At 35.2% G+C, this 18414-nt stretch overlaps 1 protein-coding gene across 1 annotated transcript in view; it reads left to right on the forward strand.

The window, feature by feature from the left end:
* The first annotated feature begins 1003 nt into the window (after nucleotides 1-1003).
* The window catches only part of LOC134675202 (T-cell leukemia homeobox protein 2), a 69369-nt gene continuing 51958 nt past the window's right edge, over nucleotides 1004-18414 (forward strand). Inside the window, exon 1 of the mRNA XM_063533410.1 lies at nucleotides 1004-2486. Coding sequence (XP_063389480.1) covers nucleotides 1967-2486 — 520 coding nt within the window. The 5' untranslated portion in view covers nucleotides 1004-1966. The remainder of the gene's footprint in view (nucleotides 2487-18414) is intronic.

The raw sequence follows: 18414 nt of genomic DNA on the forward strand, positions 1-18414 counted from the left end.
TCTCCTGATTATTTTTTAGTATGAGCACAACTCTCTCAGATGTATACTTTCAGAAATAATCAATGTAATTGTTTCATACAAAATATGTGTTTGTTAACCATTTTTACGTAATTTCTCCTCCTGACAGTTGGTAACTGCACCTTATAATTCAGTAACTGTCAGTGCGTGTCATAACAATATATCGATTTTAGAAAACATGTCGCGTAAATAGAAAATTATATACTTGATTATTTCTGAAAGTATACTGCTGAGAGAGTTGTGCCCATACAAAAAAATAATCAGGAGAGCCAAATTAAAATCATACTTAAATTTCGTGAGATTTAACTGAAACCACTTTTTCCCTATGTTTGCTGCGGGGTCCTTTACTAGTGACTTGTTTACAAGCTAGCACGTTCCATATAATGACACTTTACTGAAATGATTAAATCATATGTAGGTATATATAGGTACATAATTATAAACAAATTATAGGTAGGTAGATAGTTAACCCAGTCCCAAATAATGCAAGTCTAGTAAGAAGTATTAAGCAAAATTGTTTACGCATATTATTCACTTTAAATGTGTAGGTTTAGTTCTTAGGCCCCTAAAAAGTAGGTAAGTACTAATTTTATTTTATAATAAAGACCGCTAAATTAAATTACATTAAACAGCAAAAACCAGGGTAATACACAAAATAATTAAGTACATTGTAATAAATTTTGATTTCATTGTTAAAATAAATATCAATTATTTGTCTCGAAAATATTTGAATGTACTAATATGTAACAATAGCGAACTGTACCTCGTTTACTAACTAAATAATGTTGTATGGAATTTAATGTTCTGAACTAAAGATATACGAGTACGATATATAAACAGTTTAATCCTAATAAATTATTTTAATAAGCACTTTTACCCAGTAGGTGCCAGTAGATACAATACAATAAGTAAGTACCTGCACTGTTTACTATTAGTACATTCAGTACAATCGTAACCCTAAAAAGGCACCACGCCAAAGTGCCACAACTCAAATAATCATAAACCCTCAAATCGATCGGCAGAATTATTGTAAAAGCAAATCGCTATTCGCAAACAATATACCCTTTCCAGTCCAACTGTCAGAGTCAATTCCATAAAGAAGCTATCTTCCTCTATACATTATCCTTCCTATCTCAGGCCATAACATGGAACTCGGGATCTATTTTATTATAAAGTGCATTGTCTACTATAGGAGGGCGGTCGACCGAACAGCATAAATAATTTAACTGTCTTAAAAGATTCAAAAATAGTTTCCTAACATTGCCCCCCCTAAATATGTACACCATTTGTCAGGCCATAACTAGATTTAAACGACGCGTTACAGTACAAAAGGTCACGCCCATTGACAGAAATATGTTCGTCTCGTTTTAGCGCGCGATTAAGCCTACCAATTAGGTGTGCGGCGTCTCGCTTTTACGGACGGTTTCTGGTTAACTTTACCTTTTACAAGCTTGCTTAGAACGTGGCAACTGCTAGAGTTGTCATACACATTTTAGATCTTATTTCGATAAGCAAAAGACACAAAATGCAGCAATAATGGATGTGTAGGGGGGAACCAATTGAAGCGAGACTCCCCTTGAAAGGGACGGAACGAATCGTCTGTTTAAGTTAGTGAGGCCAAACGAGTTTTTATGTTTGGAAATCGTATTAAGCTTTTGTTCGAAACTGTTCCACTCAACGGGCATAGTTGAGGCGTTTGTGCGGTCAACTATCGCAGTATCGAAAAGAGAGGGGGCAACGCTGATTGGCTCGTTCTGTTTGATATTGTGTGTGTCGATTCGGCCGCGGGCGGTCGCGCGAACCGAGCTCGATTCAAATTTGGAACGCGCGTTTCAGTTGTTTTTCGAAATTTAAATCCGGTGTTCGAATTTCAAAATGTTTTCCTGTCGGTGAAGCGACTTTGTGTGCCAGTGTTTTTTTGTTTATAAAGACTAAAAAAACTATAACCATGTCTTCAGTGCATTCAGATGATGATCAAGAAGAGATCAACGTAGACTCAGACAGCAGGCTATCAGGACATGACAGAAGTATAGCATCCGATGATCAGAATTCAGAACACAGCTATCATGAAAGATATCCAAGCCCAAACGACCATATGACAGATACGCAACCTAGAGTAAATCTTCCTTTCAGTATATCTAGATTATTAGGGAAGCATTTCGAAGATATAGAGAAACGGAGGAATTCAGGAGAGAGTGATAGAAGTGAGGATACGGAATCAGAAAGTGCAAAAGATGATCAGAAGGAGATACCTTTGAATTTTTCACATCCTCCAGGGTTGTACTCAGCTGGGTTGTTGAGGCCTGGGTTGAGTATGGGGGGTTATGGGTTTGGGAATCCGGGGGTGGTGAGGGTGCCAGCTCATCGGGCGCTAGGGGCGCTTGGAGCGTGGGGAGTGGCCCTGGATCCCATGCGGCAGGCGGCTGCGGCGGCGTTTGCGCATCAGGTCGTCAAGGATAGACTGAATGGTGAGTGATGTTTTTATTAGCCTTCTTCTGTCTTCAACATTTGATTTCATTGTGATTAGACTTTGCCAAGTGAGGAAACATGACGTTTGGAAGCTTGTGAGCTAAAAGTGTGGAAACCTGTATCAATTTATTTGTTTCACCTCTTTCTCCAGTGACAGTGAGAGAGTTGAGGATATATTATGATTTTAAAAGTCGCGGTGAAATGTCAGCATTTTAACTGGACTACTGACACTATCAAGTGGAAGAAAACAGGCACTGGACGGTATACTGACGCTATGACCCTATCGCTACGTGGCTGTCGACAATCCATATGCCCCGGTATGATAATGATAGTTACCTTTAAGTTTCACCAGAACGATTATATCCAATTAAGTTACGCTGCCACAAATCCGACCAACTATTCTCAAATCAATCTTTTACCTAACAGCTAGTTTTATGTAGACCTCCTAACAAATTTCACTGTCACATTAATAATTGCAAGAATAATATGTGAAAAGATCTAGATTGCTATTTCAAACGATCTACTTTTCCAAATTGTCTCCACGATTTTCACCCAATTGCACAAGCAAACGCTTTAGAAATAGAGACAGGCGAACTTAGATTTTAAACTTCTGCGGTTATACTAGGTAGGTACTTTTTACTCAGCTCAGTTTATGTTTTATTTACTTTAAGCTCCAGTGGCCCGACCACTTCCCGGTCGGTTTGACAGATTTGCGGTGACAGCGACTGTTTACCGAGCCTTGACGTATCTTAATGACGGCGATGGTGTCTGCTTCATTTTGTTTATCAGATTTGATCAATGTTGTCGGATGTTTATATTTGCAGACCAATCATGTTAAACGTTTGATTTGTTTATAATATTTATCTGGTTCAGTTGTTTGTCAAGGTTTTTATATAGGTATGCATTGTATCTTTTCTAGATAAGTTTTAATGTACTACAGTTTTATATACAAAAAGTATTTTGTATACAAATGCAAAATAAAACAATAATAACATACAAATGTTATACGCGGAAAATGTGTCATTCCATTTTGCAACGGACTTTGAACTGTGTTGATCCCTCTAAACCCTAAAGGAAGGCAGAACGATTATTAAACTTAATAAGCCCTGATTTTGTTTAAGTATTTTTTGTAAGACCAAAGATTCATTTTTCAAATTGTCCAATACTTAAATAGTTACCACAACTATCTAAACACATTTTCAACGATTACTTAGTTCTTACAAATCTGTGAGAACACTTAAAATTAAAATATTTCTTCTAAAACATGTCCCTCATATCGATCCTTCACTTTCGTTTATTAGCTGGCCCTCATTAGATAACTACTTAAAAGCCACACTTAACTGGTTGTTTACTTAACTAACCGTAAAACTGTTATCTTACAACTCACTTTAAATAAAATAAGGCCAGGATCGTAAATTTTGTTAACAGTGCTGTCGGAGAAAAGAATTTGAGTGTAAACAGCAAAAAAAGTATGGAGATAAAACAAGCGCAAGCGCAACAATGCGTGAATCACTTTCGCCAAGTTTTTTATTTTTATTTATGTAAATAATACATGAATTTTGAAAACACTGTGTGTATACTATATCAAATCAATACAACTGCATCTACCTCTTAAAAAAAAAACAACATATTTTTTGGGACATTCAGATCGCTCTCCTCAAAAATATATTTTTTACAGTTATGTTACTTTAGTATGGGAGTTATGTTACTTTAGTTAGGGTTGGAAGGTCGGATGGCAGTCGCTTTCGTAAAACTAGTGCCTACGTCAAATCATGGGATTACTTGTCAAGCGGACCCCAGGCTCTCATGAGCCGTGGCGAAATGCCGGGATAACGCGAGGAAGAAGAAGGATGTTACTTTACTAATGGGGGCGACGATATGTAACAGTTTTGAATGATTCACGGTTAGTTTCACTAGACTTATAAGCAGAGCTCGGCGGGGGTGAGCTGTTTTCAGAGTTTGCACAACATGGACATGCCTTGTCATTCGATGGTATATGTGGTGTAATTTAATAACTAAAGAAATTATTTTATTTAGGCTGCCTTTCCGCTACGATCTTTACGTTGCCATTAAAGCAAATTAATTTTATAGCAAGATTTTTTAGTAAACCTCTTCAAATAATATGTATATCCATCCATATGCTACTATTAAAGTTTATTTATACATAAGGCATTGTCATTTTAGTTTAATTATAATTAATAAAGTATTATTTTAATATTTCTTTCTAAGGTGTATCTATATTAATATCTACACTTGACATAAGTGACGTCAAAATAGCTCACCCCTGCCGAGCTCTGCTTATAAGGTCGGTTGTACCACTTGTACCAAAGCGTTTGTCACCAAATTTTTGTTGTGTGGGAAATTTAAAACTTCTCTGCTGTTTGACGTTAATCAGTCTATTAAATGTGGTTGGTGCAATCGAGCCTTATATCGACCGGGATATGGACCGTGATTACCTTTTGTATTATTTTCGAGCTCCGAATCACTTCGTCGATTAAGTCAAGTAGGTATTCATTTTAGCTGAAATTGAGCCTCGGTAATGCAAAAAAAGTGTAAGAAATTTGAAGAAATGAGTGTTTTTTGCTGTGGATAAGGTTTATAAAGATTCCTTAGGATATAATAGGTACGGAACTAACGTCTTATTTTTTTAGTTAGTGTTTTTTTAAAATGAATTAGGGCTTACATACAGTACCTTATTATTATAGATTCCATAATCAGTCCTCATTATTATCGGGATACCTATACAGATAAGCACGTTGATTGGATAAAACCAGTTCTCAGATAAAAAATATTAAATAATTGGTTGTGAATTCATGTCAAAAATATAGGCTTTATACTACCCTAAAAAATCTTTCAAATTAGATTCCCAGAAATAAGAAACAAGCATACTGTTAACGTGATTTTGCTCGCGTCGTCCCCGTCGCGTGCGATGACACACGAAAGGCGCGTAAGTGTCTTTTTTCATTTTTTGTGTCGGGATTGTTGGCGCCCTGTAATTTGTCGCCGACCCTTTTTTGTGTGCTTTTTTGTAGTGCCAGTGTAATAGTTCCGCTTTGTGTTTAGTCACCGGAAATATTAGCTACCTCAATTGGATTCTGGATTAAAGAGGATAGGCGAAAAGTGGGTCGTTTTTATGTGCAATATCTAATATAAACTGATTTAGTTTTTTGCCATTAACTTTTAACTAAGAAATGTAGGACTAATAATTCACGCTTTGAAAATATGTCATATAGAAATAAGTATACCAAGTTTCCCATTCGATTTTATATTTGGGTTAGAATAACATATTTTTCTCCAATATGCTCGGAAATGTTCACCTTACTGTAGCAAAAATACTACGGGAAGTTCTTCGTTAATGTCAAACTCTAATTAAAAAACATCAAACTATCGCTGTCCTGTTCTAGCGGACGGGAAGTAAAAAAACACTACAGTAATAACTTATTACTGTAGTGTTTTTTACTTTTTAATAATAAAAAACGCAAACGGCCAATTATTATTGCCGCGAGCCGCTTCTACACGACCCGATCAGCTATCATTTCACGTGTATGATCGTGCGAATACTGCTTAATAAAATCAAAGATTATTTTTATATTTTTTTTAAATCTCATCCGTGTTCATAAAGCTTATATAGTTTGTCAAAGGACTTTCTCATTTCAAACATAGACATAGAGAATCATACTATCTTTGTCTTACACTAGTACTAGCACCCAAAATAAAAGGATGGGTATAGTTTTCCTGGTTCTTACTGACTGAAAAGTTGGTTTGACCAACTATATTGCACAATTATATTGAATGAACGAATACTGAATGGCAGAATAAGTTTGTAACTTTAACTTTTAAAAATTAATTAAAGAGGGAAATTGTTTTTGACATTTTGGATGTGAAGGTTTGATTTGAGTGATGCTTGATGGTTAAATAATAATTATTTTAGCTTATTTCCTCGCATGTTTGGAGAAAAACACTATATATGCCTCGGCAGGAATAGCAATTCGTGGATTCGTCTTCTTTGTCGGACTCCGCTTCGCGTCGTCCGACAAAATCGAAACTCATCCACGAATTGCCCTTTCCCGGCCTCTGCAATAATGTACTATAACCTCATGTAAGTAAGTACCGAATTAGATAATTAAGGTAAATTTAAAATTGATCACGACAGCAATTTTTTTAAAGTAATAACGTACACCACGATGTCCGCGATCGTCACACTCATTAAAAAATTAAATTTCCTCAAAAATAGCTAACCTTAGTTCATCGAATTACAAAAACAAGGAATTTGCATCACACTCGAAAGGCAATTGCCTGTGATTTACGAACTGCGCTAATAGCAGGACGGCGCGTGTGAGTTCCGCTTTTTCCCCTTTTTTTTTCTTTTTTTGCGACCACCTACTTTGTGTCCCACTCGGATGTCCAGCAATCAACACGGCCACTTTAAAAAGTAAAAAGTTACATGTCGAGATATTTCATTGAGATTTTAATCTTGTGCCGATAACGTTAAGTTTAAAATTAAAGTAGTATTTTGTTTCTTATACGCTTTTGGTATAGTGTATGCTGTTGACACCGGAAATATTTGAGATAATGGGTCAATTTTGGCAAAATAGTGCATAGGAGATACATTTTTTCGGTAAAACGTGTTGGTAACCGACGGCCGACGATTGAGTATCTTTTCAATCGTTATTTTCTAAAATGTAATGTTAATATATCCTTGGTAAAATTGTAAAATGTACTATAGGATTCTTTTGCCACAAAACATGAAATAAGTTTGTATGGATTTCATATTAATTACAGATTTTAGTCTGACCTACTGATGCATGTTTTCTTCAGTTTTAAAGGTTTGAGATTTAAATGAAATTTATTTACACTAAGTAGGTACGCATTTCGCTTCCAAAGTATAAAAAACTCAATATAATTGTGTCATCTTATTACTAGTTTTATTTTTGTTTTTATTTCATTAACAGCTTGATACCATAGCTAATAATGATTGCATCGTGATCAAAGCTTAGGGGTCATCCATTAATTACGTCACACGAATTTCTAGGTTTTTTGACCCCTCCCCCCTCCTTGTCACACTTGGTCACATTTGGCAAACCCCTCCCCCCTAGTGTGACGTCACATTTTTTCTACGAAATCGCCAAATCGAATTAAGTAAGTAGGTACCTAAGTATTATTAATATTTTATCAAAATATTTTTGACGATATAAATATTAGTTATTTTATAACCCAAAACTGCTTAGGAAAGAAAAAAAAACAAAGAAAAACGATTATCGTTTTAAAAACTTGTTATTTAAATGTACAGCGAATAAAATAATTTAAATAAATTTTCGGTTACTGATGAAGTTAAAGTGACGTCACAAAGTTTGTATCTCCCCCCTCCCCCATGTCACAATATGTCACATTTTCTTGACCCCCTCCCTCCCCCTAAACGTGTGATGTAATTAATGGATGACCCCTTAGCTATACCTACAGTGCACTAATTTGCAAGTTTTAAAACGGACAAGTTACTTACATTCGTTATATCTTTCTTATACGCATTAAATGCTAAAAAAAGGAAATAGTTTTAATACATAGGTACAACGGTTCTTGCAATAAAGACATCTACTAACAAGTTCATCCTTACGCGTGTCCTAAGTCCTAAGCTTTTATGTTTCTACTTTTATGAGTTTTTAAATGCTTGTATCAATGATTTATACCTATTTTAAAATTAAATACTTACATTAAGAACGGGTCACTCACGTATTTTAAGTGGAAAATATTAAGAAATAAAATAAATTAAGATTAAATAGGTATATGAAACCGTTCTAAATAAGTATACTTATTTAATATGTTTGCGTCTCATGGAAGCTTTTTTTACAATAAATTAAATTCTTTGACTGTACATAATATCTCTTTTTATAAAGCTAGTTATTGGGAAATAGTAGATACTTTAACTCGTAGGTACAGGTAGCTAGTAGACTGTATCTTTATGATAAAAGGGACCTGTAAATAAACTCCTAATACAATGAGTTAAAAAAGGCTTCTGCTTTTATTAAAGTTAAAAGCATTATCAAAGCCACTCTTAATATTTAATGGAACCATATTACATTGTTTCTACATTTCTGTATAAATTAAGTGCGATGAAGTCCAGAAATGGCCAATGGCAGATACAGGGTTATAACTTTACTTTTTCAACTTAATTAATATTCATAAAGTAAGTACATGCGAGATTGTACTTGGTACTAATCATAATCAGCCATTATTTTCATGGCTTTATGTTAAAGAATGTTAATACGTACATGTGTTTAATCGTGTAGCTTGGAAAATGACAAATTATTTAAAGCTTTAGCTGCAGGCACTTATCTATTATCTTATGTTGCTTATTAATTCCTTTTTAAGTTTAATTTCTACCTACATACTAAGTACTTAGGTAGGTAATAGTCGTATAAGGTCGCGTTCTACGTGAGACGTGAGCGATATATGGCGTTAATTAATATTAATATTTATCAAGTTAACACATATTTATTTATTTATGTTAATGGAGATCCAACAGCTATCTATACAGAGTATGCCACATTAATAAGAGATGGAAAGCCAATTACAGGATCACACATGTCACACATACAGTACACATATCAGTGAAAGAATAAGGATCAAAGTCAAATGGCGTTCTAACAGTTTTAATCTTGTGTCGAAAGATGGCAGTAAATGTACTGTGGCCAACAACACTTCATACTACACTATACTAGACACACTTCATACTTTAGCAACACTTACGCCGCTGCAACGCTTACATGGCATCTTGCGTACTCTTGCGTCAGTAGAAAGTGTTTCTAGTTTAGTAGGTATTTGCCAGTTTCGCAATTACCCCGCCTCCGCATTTACCCCAATGCACCAAATGTACTGTGGCCAACAAATCCAAGACACTCGTAACAGTACTTTCCACCACCGATTTGCGACCGAATCAATAGAGAGGGTAATTGTCGCAATGGCCGGTCGTTCCGGTAATGGGCCGTTTCCTCGTCCCATTACCGGACCACAGTCCGCAGACACCTTCAATTACGAGCGTCCGATACGTTTTTGTTAAATAGTTCCCAGTCTACTCTTAGAATTGATTAAAGTCTGGAACTGGCCGCGGGTATAAAATATAATTAGGTACATGAGATCAGCCTTAATTTTGTAGTAAATATAAAAATGGTTTATTTGATCTACGGTGTACAATTAATAATGTATATTGTACATTTTCTAGGCACCAATTTTTTTTAAATATTAAATATCCTGAAACTTAGTTGCGAAAGTGACTACCTAATCTACCTATGTATTTATTTTGATCGCTACTTACATTTCTTTCAGTGAAGGCTTAGAACCAGTGGCAGGTGTGGCTCACTCCGCGATTTCGTCACTTTGCTACAGGTAGCTAAAAGTACATCTGTTCCACCCCAATTTAGGGGAAAGCCATAAGCTGCGCATCGCGCTGTCGCCACCTAGCGGCCATATCTGTGCTGATCGTAATAGACGCGTTTTGTTAGAAAGTGAGTCTTCTGTACCTAGTACTATTATTTATTCTGTGCCAGTGGCTTAGGTAAGACTTGTGATCATTCTGTATGAAAGAAATAATGCTGTGTCTATTCAAATGTAATATTATGCGATCAAACATTATAAAATAGCCCTAAACTAACAACTAACACTCTTAGTTACAAAGTAACAATTGCCAATAACAATATGCCTAAGCTGGTAGTTAAGTACTTACAATATACGAGAAAAAGTATATTTTGTACCATGAATTCTAATTCGCCAGAGACTTGCCATATTTTCCAACCCATATGCTTTTAGAATCTAGAAACCCGTCAATAAATTTAACACGGAAACATTTCAGAAAACATATCCGACGCCTGCTCTTTTCATATTTCCCAACGATCATCGATACACTAAAACGTCCAACCCGCCCCACTCTCCCCACCGCATTTCCTCGGGGAGGCTCTGCGTTATGAAAATTTGACGTTTCGATACGCGATGATACGATAAGGGGTTATGTTCTTAGCGATATTTACCCCTGTTTCCCCTTTTGGTTATGTTTTTATTTTATACCTTCCTTTATTGAAATTGAGGCGCGAAAAGCGTAGGGTTTTTTAACAGGTTTTTATGCTTTTAGCGGGATAGACAATTGTTGAGTAGATAGGAGCAGCGATTAAAGCCGTAAAGGAATAGACTGCCGTATTCGAACTTCAAGATATTCACAAGAGACGACACGTACTAGATACGTTATAGTTTAGATATCAACTAGTTCTCTTTTGCAGCGCAATTCGGGCAACCAATGTCACTTTTACGTTAGATAGAGTAAGATATCTATTAGATGTGAATTGGATCTCTAAGTCGTATCCTGTGGAAATCGTTCAAGACTATCTGTAGAATTGCGCAAATGTCAAATTTGACAGGTTAGATCTTAAACATATCGTTATCGTATCCTGGTGATGTCTAAAAGATATCTATTTCAAAATCCGAATCCGGCCCAGAATTGCTTGTAAAAGATCTCATGAACAATATTCTGAATATTTAAGAAATATAAATTTTCCGTAGCGCCAATACAAAATACCTACCCACTGAATCCGGTAAAAGTCTTAAATATTTTTTGAGTACCAAACTTTGTCTTTGGACTCAGATTATAAATGTTAAACTAGTTATCACGTAAGTTTTCTGTGACTAAGTATCTTAAAACTTTTATGACCTAATAGCAACTCATATCATAACAACTATGAATTTTTTACATAATCCCAAAGAAATCAATACTTCGGCACTTACATATGTACAGTCGCCATCATATATATCGGAGCGGCTAAGGCACTCACAAATATCTGAACACGCCTCTATTGTCAGGGCGTTAGAATGCGTGTTCAGATATTGTGAACACCTTGGCCGCTCCGATATATCTGATGGCGACTGTACTAACAGTTTTATAGCAGATTGGGGTTAAGTACACAAATCATGTCACTATAATTTGTGACGTTCTACGAGAAAAGGTACCTTATGGCGATCGGCACTTACGCTGTTATTAACGACGCACCAATACTAATGAGATGTTACGTGACGTAAGCGCCGACCGCCATAAGGTACCTTTTCTCGAAAAACGTCACATTTTAAAATTCGCTAGGTACGTACCCTAAACTTTTCATGAAAAAAAAAACACTAAAATATACCGGGTGTGGCCTGTAATATGAGCAAAAAATTAAACCGTAAGCTGTACTTCTCATACTGACCAACATTTGTTCAGCGACTATTAAAAATAACTTGTGGTTTGAATTTTAATACACTTTATAGTTTATTCTAAGACGCAATGTATTGCAAATTTTGTTATGTTTAAGGCGTGACAAGCGACGTCAGTCATAACGATAATGGCGTGGCGATGGCGTCCATTGAAGATAATATTTATTTTGTATGAAAAATAGGGAGTCTAAATACGAGTACTTCATAATTTTTTAAAGTTGTTGAACAAAAGGGTCACCGTTTGAGGAGTACAATCTATGTTTGAATTATTTGCTCGTGTTACAGGCCACACCTGGTATATGTAATCTATCAATACACATTTATATCTTCCCTAAAACATGTTCACATAAAAATACGCGTTGATATATTTTATGGCCAATCCATAACGCGATGGCCTATAAACCGAGCCGTATTTCACTGTGTATATTTTCACTTACGGGAGTACCCGGGGGGATATTATATTGATGTTTATGCGCCTTTATACAGATTAGGATTCTGGTGATATGTATTAAAAATCGTTAAGAGATGGGGCTTCGATGGTAGAAGAATTGAGTTCAAATCCCAATCACTATAGTCTGTATCTTTAGGTATTTAAATAAAAGTAAACAAACAATTTGTGCATTTTCGGGTAGTTACAAGTGTTATAACATTTATTGGTTAACCGACCAATTACAAAACTGCATGGACCAATTGGACCAGTCACTGAATGACCCGACCTACCTACATTATTTGACCGTGTAATAATGTTTTCATCTACTCTCAACTCAACTGGCTTAAGGCACAGTTTAAGGAGCCATTTGACGGTAGATTTTGTTTACTTTTATTTATAGTATTTTATGCAACCGTTATTTAAGAGGTCAAAAAAGGCGAGTGGCGTGAGTAACAATTTGAGGCGAAGCCGAAAATTGTTAATAAAGACGCCACGAGTATTTTTTGACTCAGATAAACAACAATACTTTTTCTACGATCAAGCACTTAGTTTGAAATAAAATTGAAAATTTAACAAATCTTTTTATTTCAAGAAGTAGCAAAAATGGAGGGTACGGGCGGGAAAAGAATGAATGAATGAATGAAATTAAAAAAAAACATGTCTTAGTTCACTTATTTGTCAGATGACATTTAAAATAAGGTTGGCAACACTGTATTTCATTAAATATTTTTTAAGTGGTCATTACACGAAGTATCGTAAAATCGCCAAAAAGATAATGCGTGTATGCACAAATTCTTTTTTGGGGAAAAGACTAAAGACTTGTCTTGACAACTATAAGGTAGGGTTTTAAAGGTGTGTGCACGACCCTTTAAATGACAAATAAAAGTACGGGAGTAGAAAAAATACCTAAATTATACAGAGTATCTTATCTTATATATTAAATTGATTGCTTAATGTCCACATAGTAATTTAACGATTCTGGTGATATTTCCACATTCTGTCACTGCAAAGAATTTTGCTATCTTAACTTACTGTGTAATATAACGGCCTGCCTTCATTTAAAATTTAATTAAAAAATAAAACAAGACGGCTAAATTGCTTGCCGTGAAAAAAGTAATTACACTGAAGATTATCGCGAAGAAGAATTAATAAGCAAATCAACAGTGAAGGGCTTTAGCGTAATCCCTTTACGGTATCATCCCTTGGAAACCCTTTTCACTGTTAACCCTTTGGAGCCGTTTTAGAAAATGTTTTGCATTGATATTTGACGGCGAGGGAAAATTAACTTTGTTGTTTTGTTTTATTACGGTTGTTGGTGTCCTTGATGAAGTAAAGACGCAGTGGCGTAGCTAAGGGGGGGCGGCGGGGGCGGTCCGCCCCGGGTGTCACCCATTTAGGGGTGACACCCGACCGTGAACATCAGTAGTGCCAACTATAAAAATTCGTAAATTTATGTAAAATGAAAGCGATGGAGTAAATCCTGAGATTTAACATAAATTACAATTACTCTTTTTTTTATATATTTTTCAATTTTGATTGAATTTTGGTGTGACACCCACAATTTCCGCACCGGGTGCCACCCATGCTAGCTACGCCACTGTAAAGACGTATTAGTAATATGCGAGATACTTCATGGTATTTAAAAAAAGTTAACAAAAAATTCATTTTAAAATTTAATTTTGTCTAAAGTGCACCAGAGAGGTTATCTTTGACTTTCAGAGGTCTACAAATATTATATATCCACAATAACTTTAACTTTATACTCGTAGCACACAAATATCTAAAAAAAAACAACGGGTTGCACTCCGGGAGTGCCGACAGAAGTGAAAACTCAATGACTAGTCCAAAATGTCTGCAGCACTATGTATAATTGACCCATCCTCCTTTCTATTGAAAAACTTTAGTTCCGAAATTGCTGGTCAGTGAGCTTGTTTAAAATTCGAAATTCAAATTTGTAGCGTTAATTGTTTAAAATTCGAATAGAAATTATACAGTGAGTAAATCTAATACGGGCGATAAATTAAATCGGTCATAGTATTCATTAGTGTAATCATGAAGTAAAAGGTTTTTTTGAGTTGCAGTTCATTACGACCCCATAATTAATTTTTTTTAAATTTCTCAGCAGCAATGTACTGTAAACATGGTTGCGGTACCGAAATGTCAAATGTTCATTAGCAATACAACAATAGCATTTACAAACTTACCTATCTGGAGGAACATTCACAATACATGTTAGCATTACACTGCGTTTAATGTTTTGTAGATATTTTGGTAGATAAAAGTACTACTAGGCGTGTTAAAAGATATTAAATCTTATTTATTTATCATGTTTATCAACAAGAAACTGACTTCATTTTAATCAGTCACGATGACAGCACTTGACGTGATTATTTTTAATCTGAGCAATAGACAAGCACCTTTGATAGCACACCCTTTTTGAAAATTCATCTAATATCAGTATCACATAAGTGATTATTGTGTATTCATTTCGTATTTAATTTGCCTGATTTTTTATACCACGATGGCGGAAAATAAGCATACGGCCCGCCTAATAGTTGTACAGTTATTACCAAAATTATTTCGAGAATTAATTAAACCGTCTAAACACCACAAAACTTGGTTGGTACCTACATTGTGTGAAAACGTGGCAATCTCTTTGGTGGAATTGCAAGTTTCTTATTTTATTTCAACTCAGATTTGACAATGTCAGTCGTTCGATTCAAAAGTAATCGTATGTTATAAAAATGCCTCGTTTAACAACTTTTACTTCTCCTGAATTAATGGACATGATTTTAATTTACGGTGAAACACTACAAAATGGTCATCGAGCACTAGCTGTGTACAGAGAGCGATTCCCTCATCGGGTTGTACCAAGAAACGCTCGAGTAATTGTGTTTTTTAGTTGGTTTTCTTTAGGTAAGTATTTCAGCAACTTCAGTACATTTCAGTTGTAATTTAAATGGGTCGTTATTAAAATAAATTATTGCATTAATAAGATGTTTTGATTTAATTTGATTTTAAACTAGGTAGTAATTTCGTCTGATAAAAAACATCATACTTATTTATTATTTACCCACTCATGACAGTTAATGACATTACATACGCAATAGGAGTTTTTGAAAGTAATTGTCAACGAGCGTTTAACGTGAGTGTGTTTGCATTACATTGCGGGCTGAATTATTTTGTATGGACAAAATTATTGTTGCAACTTTAAGTAAATGTTATCTAATTACCTTTACTTTGTCCTATACTAACCACCGTTAAGAGATTCGCCCGTATTAGATTTACTCACTGTATAATCCAGTAAATTTGTCGAATTTTGTAACCTGGCTCTTTTGCGTCAAATCCTAGGTAGTTCTGATTTATTGCAGACTTGTTTATGATGTTAGCCCAATGAATAATCCAAGTTTGTGACTTTGAGCGCCGAACGCAACTTTGTCAAAAATCGAATAAACCGCAATTTTTTTTAGATTTGGGCGATTATAACCCTAAAGTACTAGTTTTTGGTAGTAACTTCCTAGGGCGTTTTTAAAGTAGACTAAATTTGCTACAATAAGACACTAGAATTGTCTCTGTACATCTAATATTTTCCGAGATAAAGCCTTTCAAAATTTTATATTTAAATTTTTATATTTTTAAATATTTTTTCAAAATAGGCACTCATACTTTTTTTTATGGAAAATAAATATTTTGTAGAACGCGCCGGTGATGAATTCCATATAAATTACCTACCTAACCCTTATATTATAGCTAAGAACTGATGTAAAATTATAAAATTTTGAAAGGCTTTATTTCGGAAAATATTAGATGTACAAAGACAATTCTAGTGTCTTATTGTAGCAAATTTAATCTACTTTAAAAGCGCCCTGGGAAGTTACTATCAAAAATTAGTACTTTAGGGTTATAATCGCCCAAATCTAAAAAAAAATGCGGTTTATTCGATTTTTGACAAAGTTGCGTTCGGCGCTCGAGGTCACAAACTTGGATTATTCATTGGGCCAACATCATAAACAAGCCTGCAAAAAATCAGAACTACCGGATTTGACGCAAACGCAAAATGTATAATTTTACTGTATTAATAAGTTACCATGCAGACCTCGCATCTAAATATATTTGGTCATGATATTTTGAGTTTTATTCACCAGTACTAGAGTTCACTTTTATTAGCGATTTCATCAAGATGTAGCTTTATTGAATTATATTTGTGATTCGGTCAAATTGTGTTTTTTGAAAAACTAATTATAGCCAGCATTCTATGAATGTAGTATGATACCTTTGGATATGGTGCTTTACGCACACTAGCGTCCCGTCCCCTCCCCCTGACGCAACCCCCCCCCCTTTTAGCATAAATATGTCCCGGTTGAGAGTTTTTTTTGTTTTTTGGGGAAAGTATACAATATAGGAAAAAAGTGTCAATGAAAGAAATGTTCCCTATTAAATTCTAAATAAAAAAGGTTATATTAATTTTTTTGATACGACGCACCATATTGATGTTATAGCTAGATGAACTTCGACAAAATTTAACCGTTGAAAAAACTTGTTGAAGTTCAATATAACATAGTAAGTACGTGACAGTACAGAAAGAAATCTTCACGGAGAATAAGCTTGCAAGCTTATTCTCCATATTAGTTTTATTTCAGTACTATCACGTACTAACTTATATTGAACTTCAACAAGTTAATGCATGAATATGGTGAGTCTTACCAAAAAGTTGTATATAACCTTTTTTGTTTAAAATTTATTAAGGATTATTTCTTACCTTGACACTTTTTTCCTAACTCTAATACTTTTCTCAAAAATAAAAAAAAAACCGTAATCCGGGACATATTTCATGCTAAAAGAGGGGGTTGCGTCAGGGGGAGGGGGAGGGACGCTAGTGTGCGTAAAGATCCATACCCTAAGGTATCATACTATATTCATAAAAGGCTGGCTATAATTAGTGTGTCTTGCCCATACATTACAACACAATTTAACCGAATCATTGAGTGATATAAACTTAGAGAATATAACCAACGGAGTGGTCATTAACAGGCGTTCCCCTCTGTCGAAAAAAGGCGGCCAATGGTCAACCACATGTCAAACACATGTATGGACTGACGTTTATCTGACATGGCTATGTTAACGTTACGTATACATTTGATGTACCTCTCCCCCGCAAAAAACGGCAGACTATTTTGTACCGAAAATTATAGACATGGCGTCTCCGTTGGTTATATTCTCTAAGGATATAAAGTTAGAATGTAACTGTGAGATCCTCGTATTTCTGCCCGTACAAGATTAGAACATTGAGCTTTATTGCTTAATATAAAAGTCCAGTTTTAAATAATTGACCTTAAGATACGTTATGACTAAAGTTTTTTGGCGAATAACATTGTCCGTGACACATGACGTCAGCGTTACGTTACGCGTTACGCTGAATCGAGTTTAGAAATTTTTCCCCACCTCAAAAAGTGCTCAGCGCCGCTAAAGAAGTTTTCACTTCAACAGTATTTAGGTGGGTACTTACTTTTCTAAATATTCATATCCTTATTCTAAACCCAGCACACAGAGACAAATAGCGCACAAAAATATTATCAGTCAAAATTTCACTCGTCACTAAATCAAGTGCACAGTGGTTCAAATCCAAGGCGCGGACAAACGCGGGCCCGAGTAATGGAACGCTAGAATTCCCAGGGCGGGCCAATTAGACGTCAGGCATTCGTCTTTTCTCCCCCGACTGGGGAAGAGATGTTTGTTTTGTACAGCAGCTATGTGACTGCACAGTGGGTGAGGTTGAATAGTAATATGAAGAGACACGCATATTTAACATTATTAATTTTTTTATATGACAAAGTTTGCGCAAAAACGCAATGATTAGGTATTTATTTAAACTTTATAGCACAATTTAAAATCACGGACTTAACACAATTCTCTAGAAGAAAAAGACATTTTGTTAGGTTAAGACATGCGATGGAATATGTAACCTGCACCATTAGTATCATTTGACCAAACAAGAACACGTATTACTCGTGCTATCTGGTGTTTAAGTTTGGTAAAATTGGACTTAAAAAATATTACGTGTTTCAAACACTATTCTATAGGTTTGATATCATTTATGAGTAGGTACATATGTGGCACCTGCAATCTTAATATGCAACAGATGTGACAATACTAGGGTTTGCGGATCCGGATCCAGATCCGGATAATTTCATACATTTCGGATCCGGATTGCAAACCCTAGACAATACAGGTGTCCATTAGAATTAGAATGTCCAACATTGAGACGTTTA

The sequence above is a fragment of the Cydia fagiglandana genome, chromosome 21, assembly GCF_963556715.1.
Source record: "Cydia fagiglandana chromosome 21, ilCydFagi1.1, whole genome shotgun sequence".
In the NCBI taxonomy this organism is placed as follows: domain Eukaryota; kingdom Metazoa; phylum Arthropoda; class Insecta; order Lepidoptera; family Tortricidae; genus Cydia; species Cydia fagiglandana.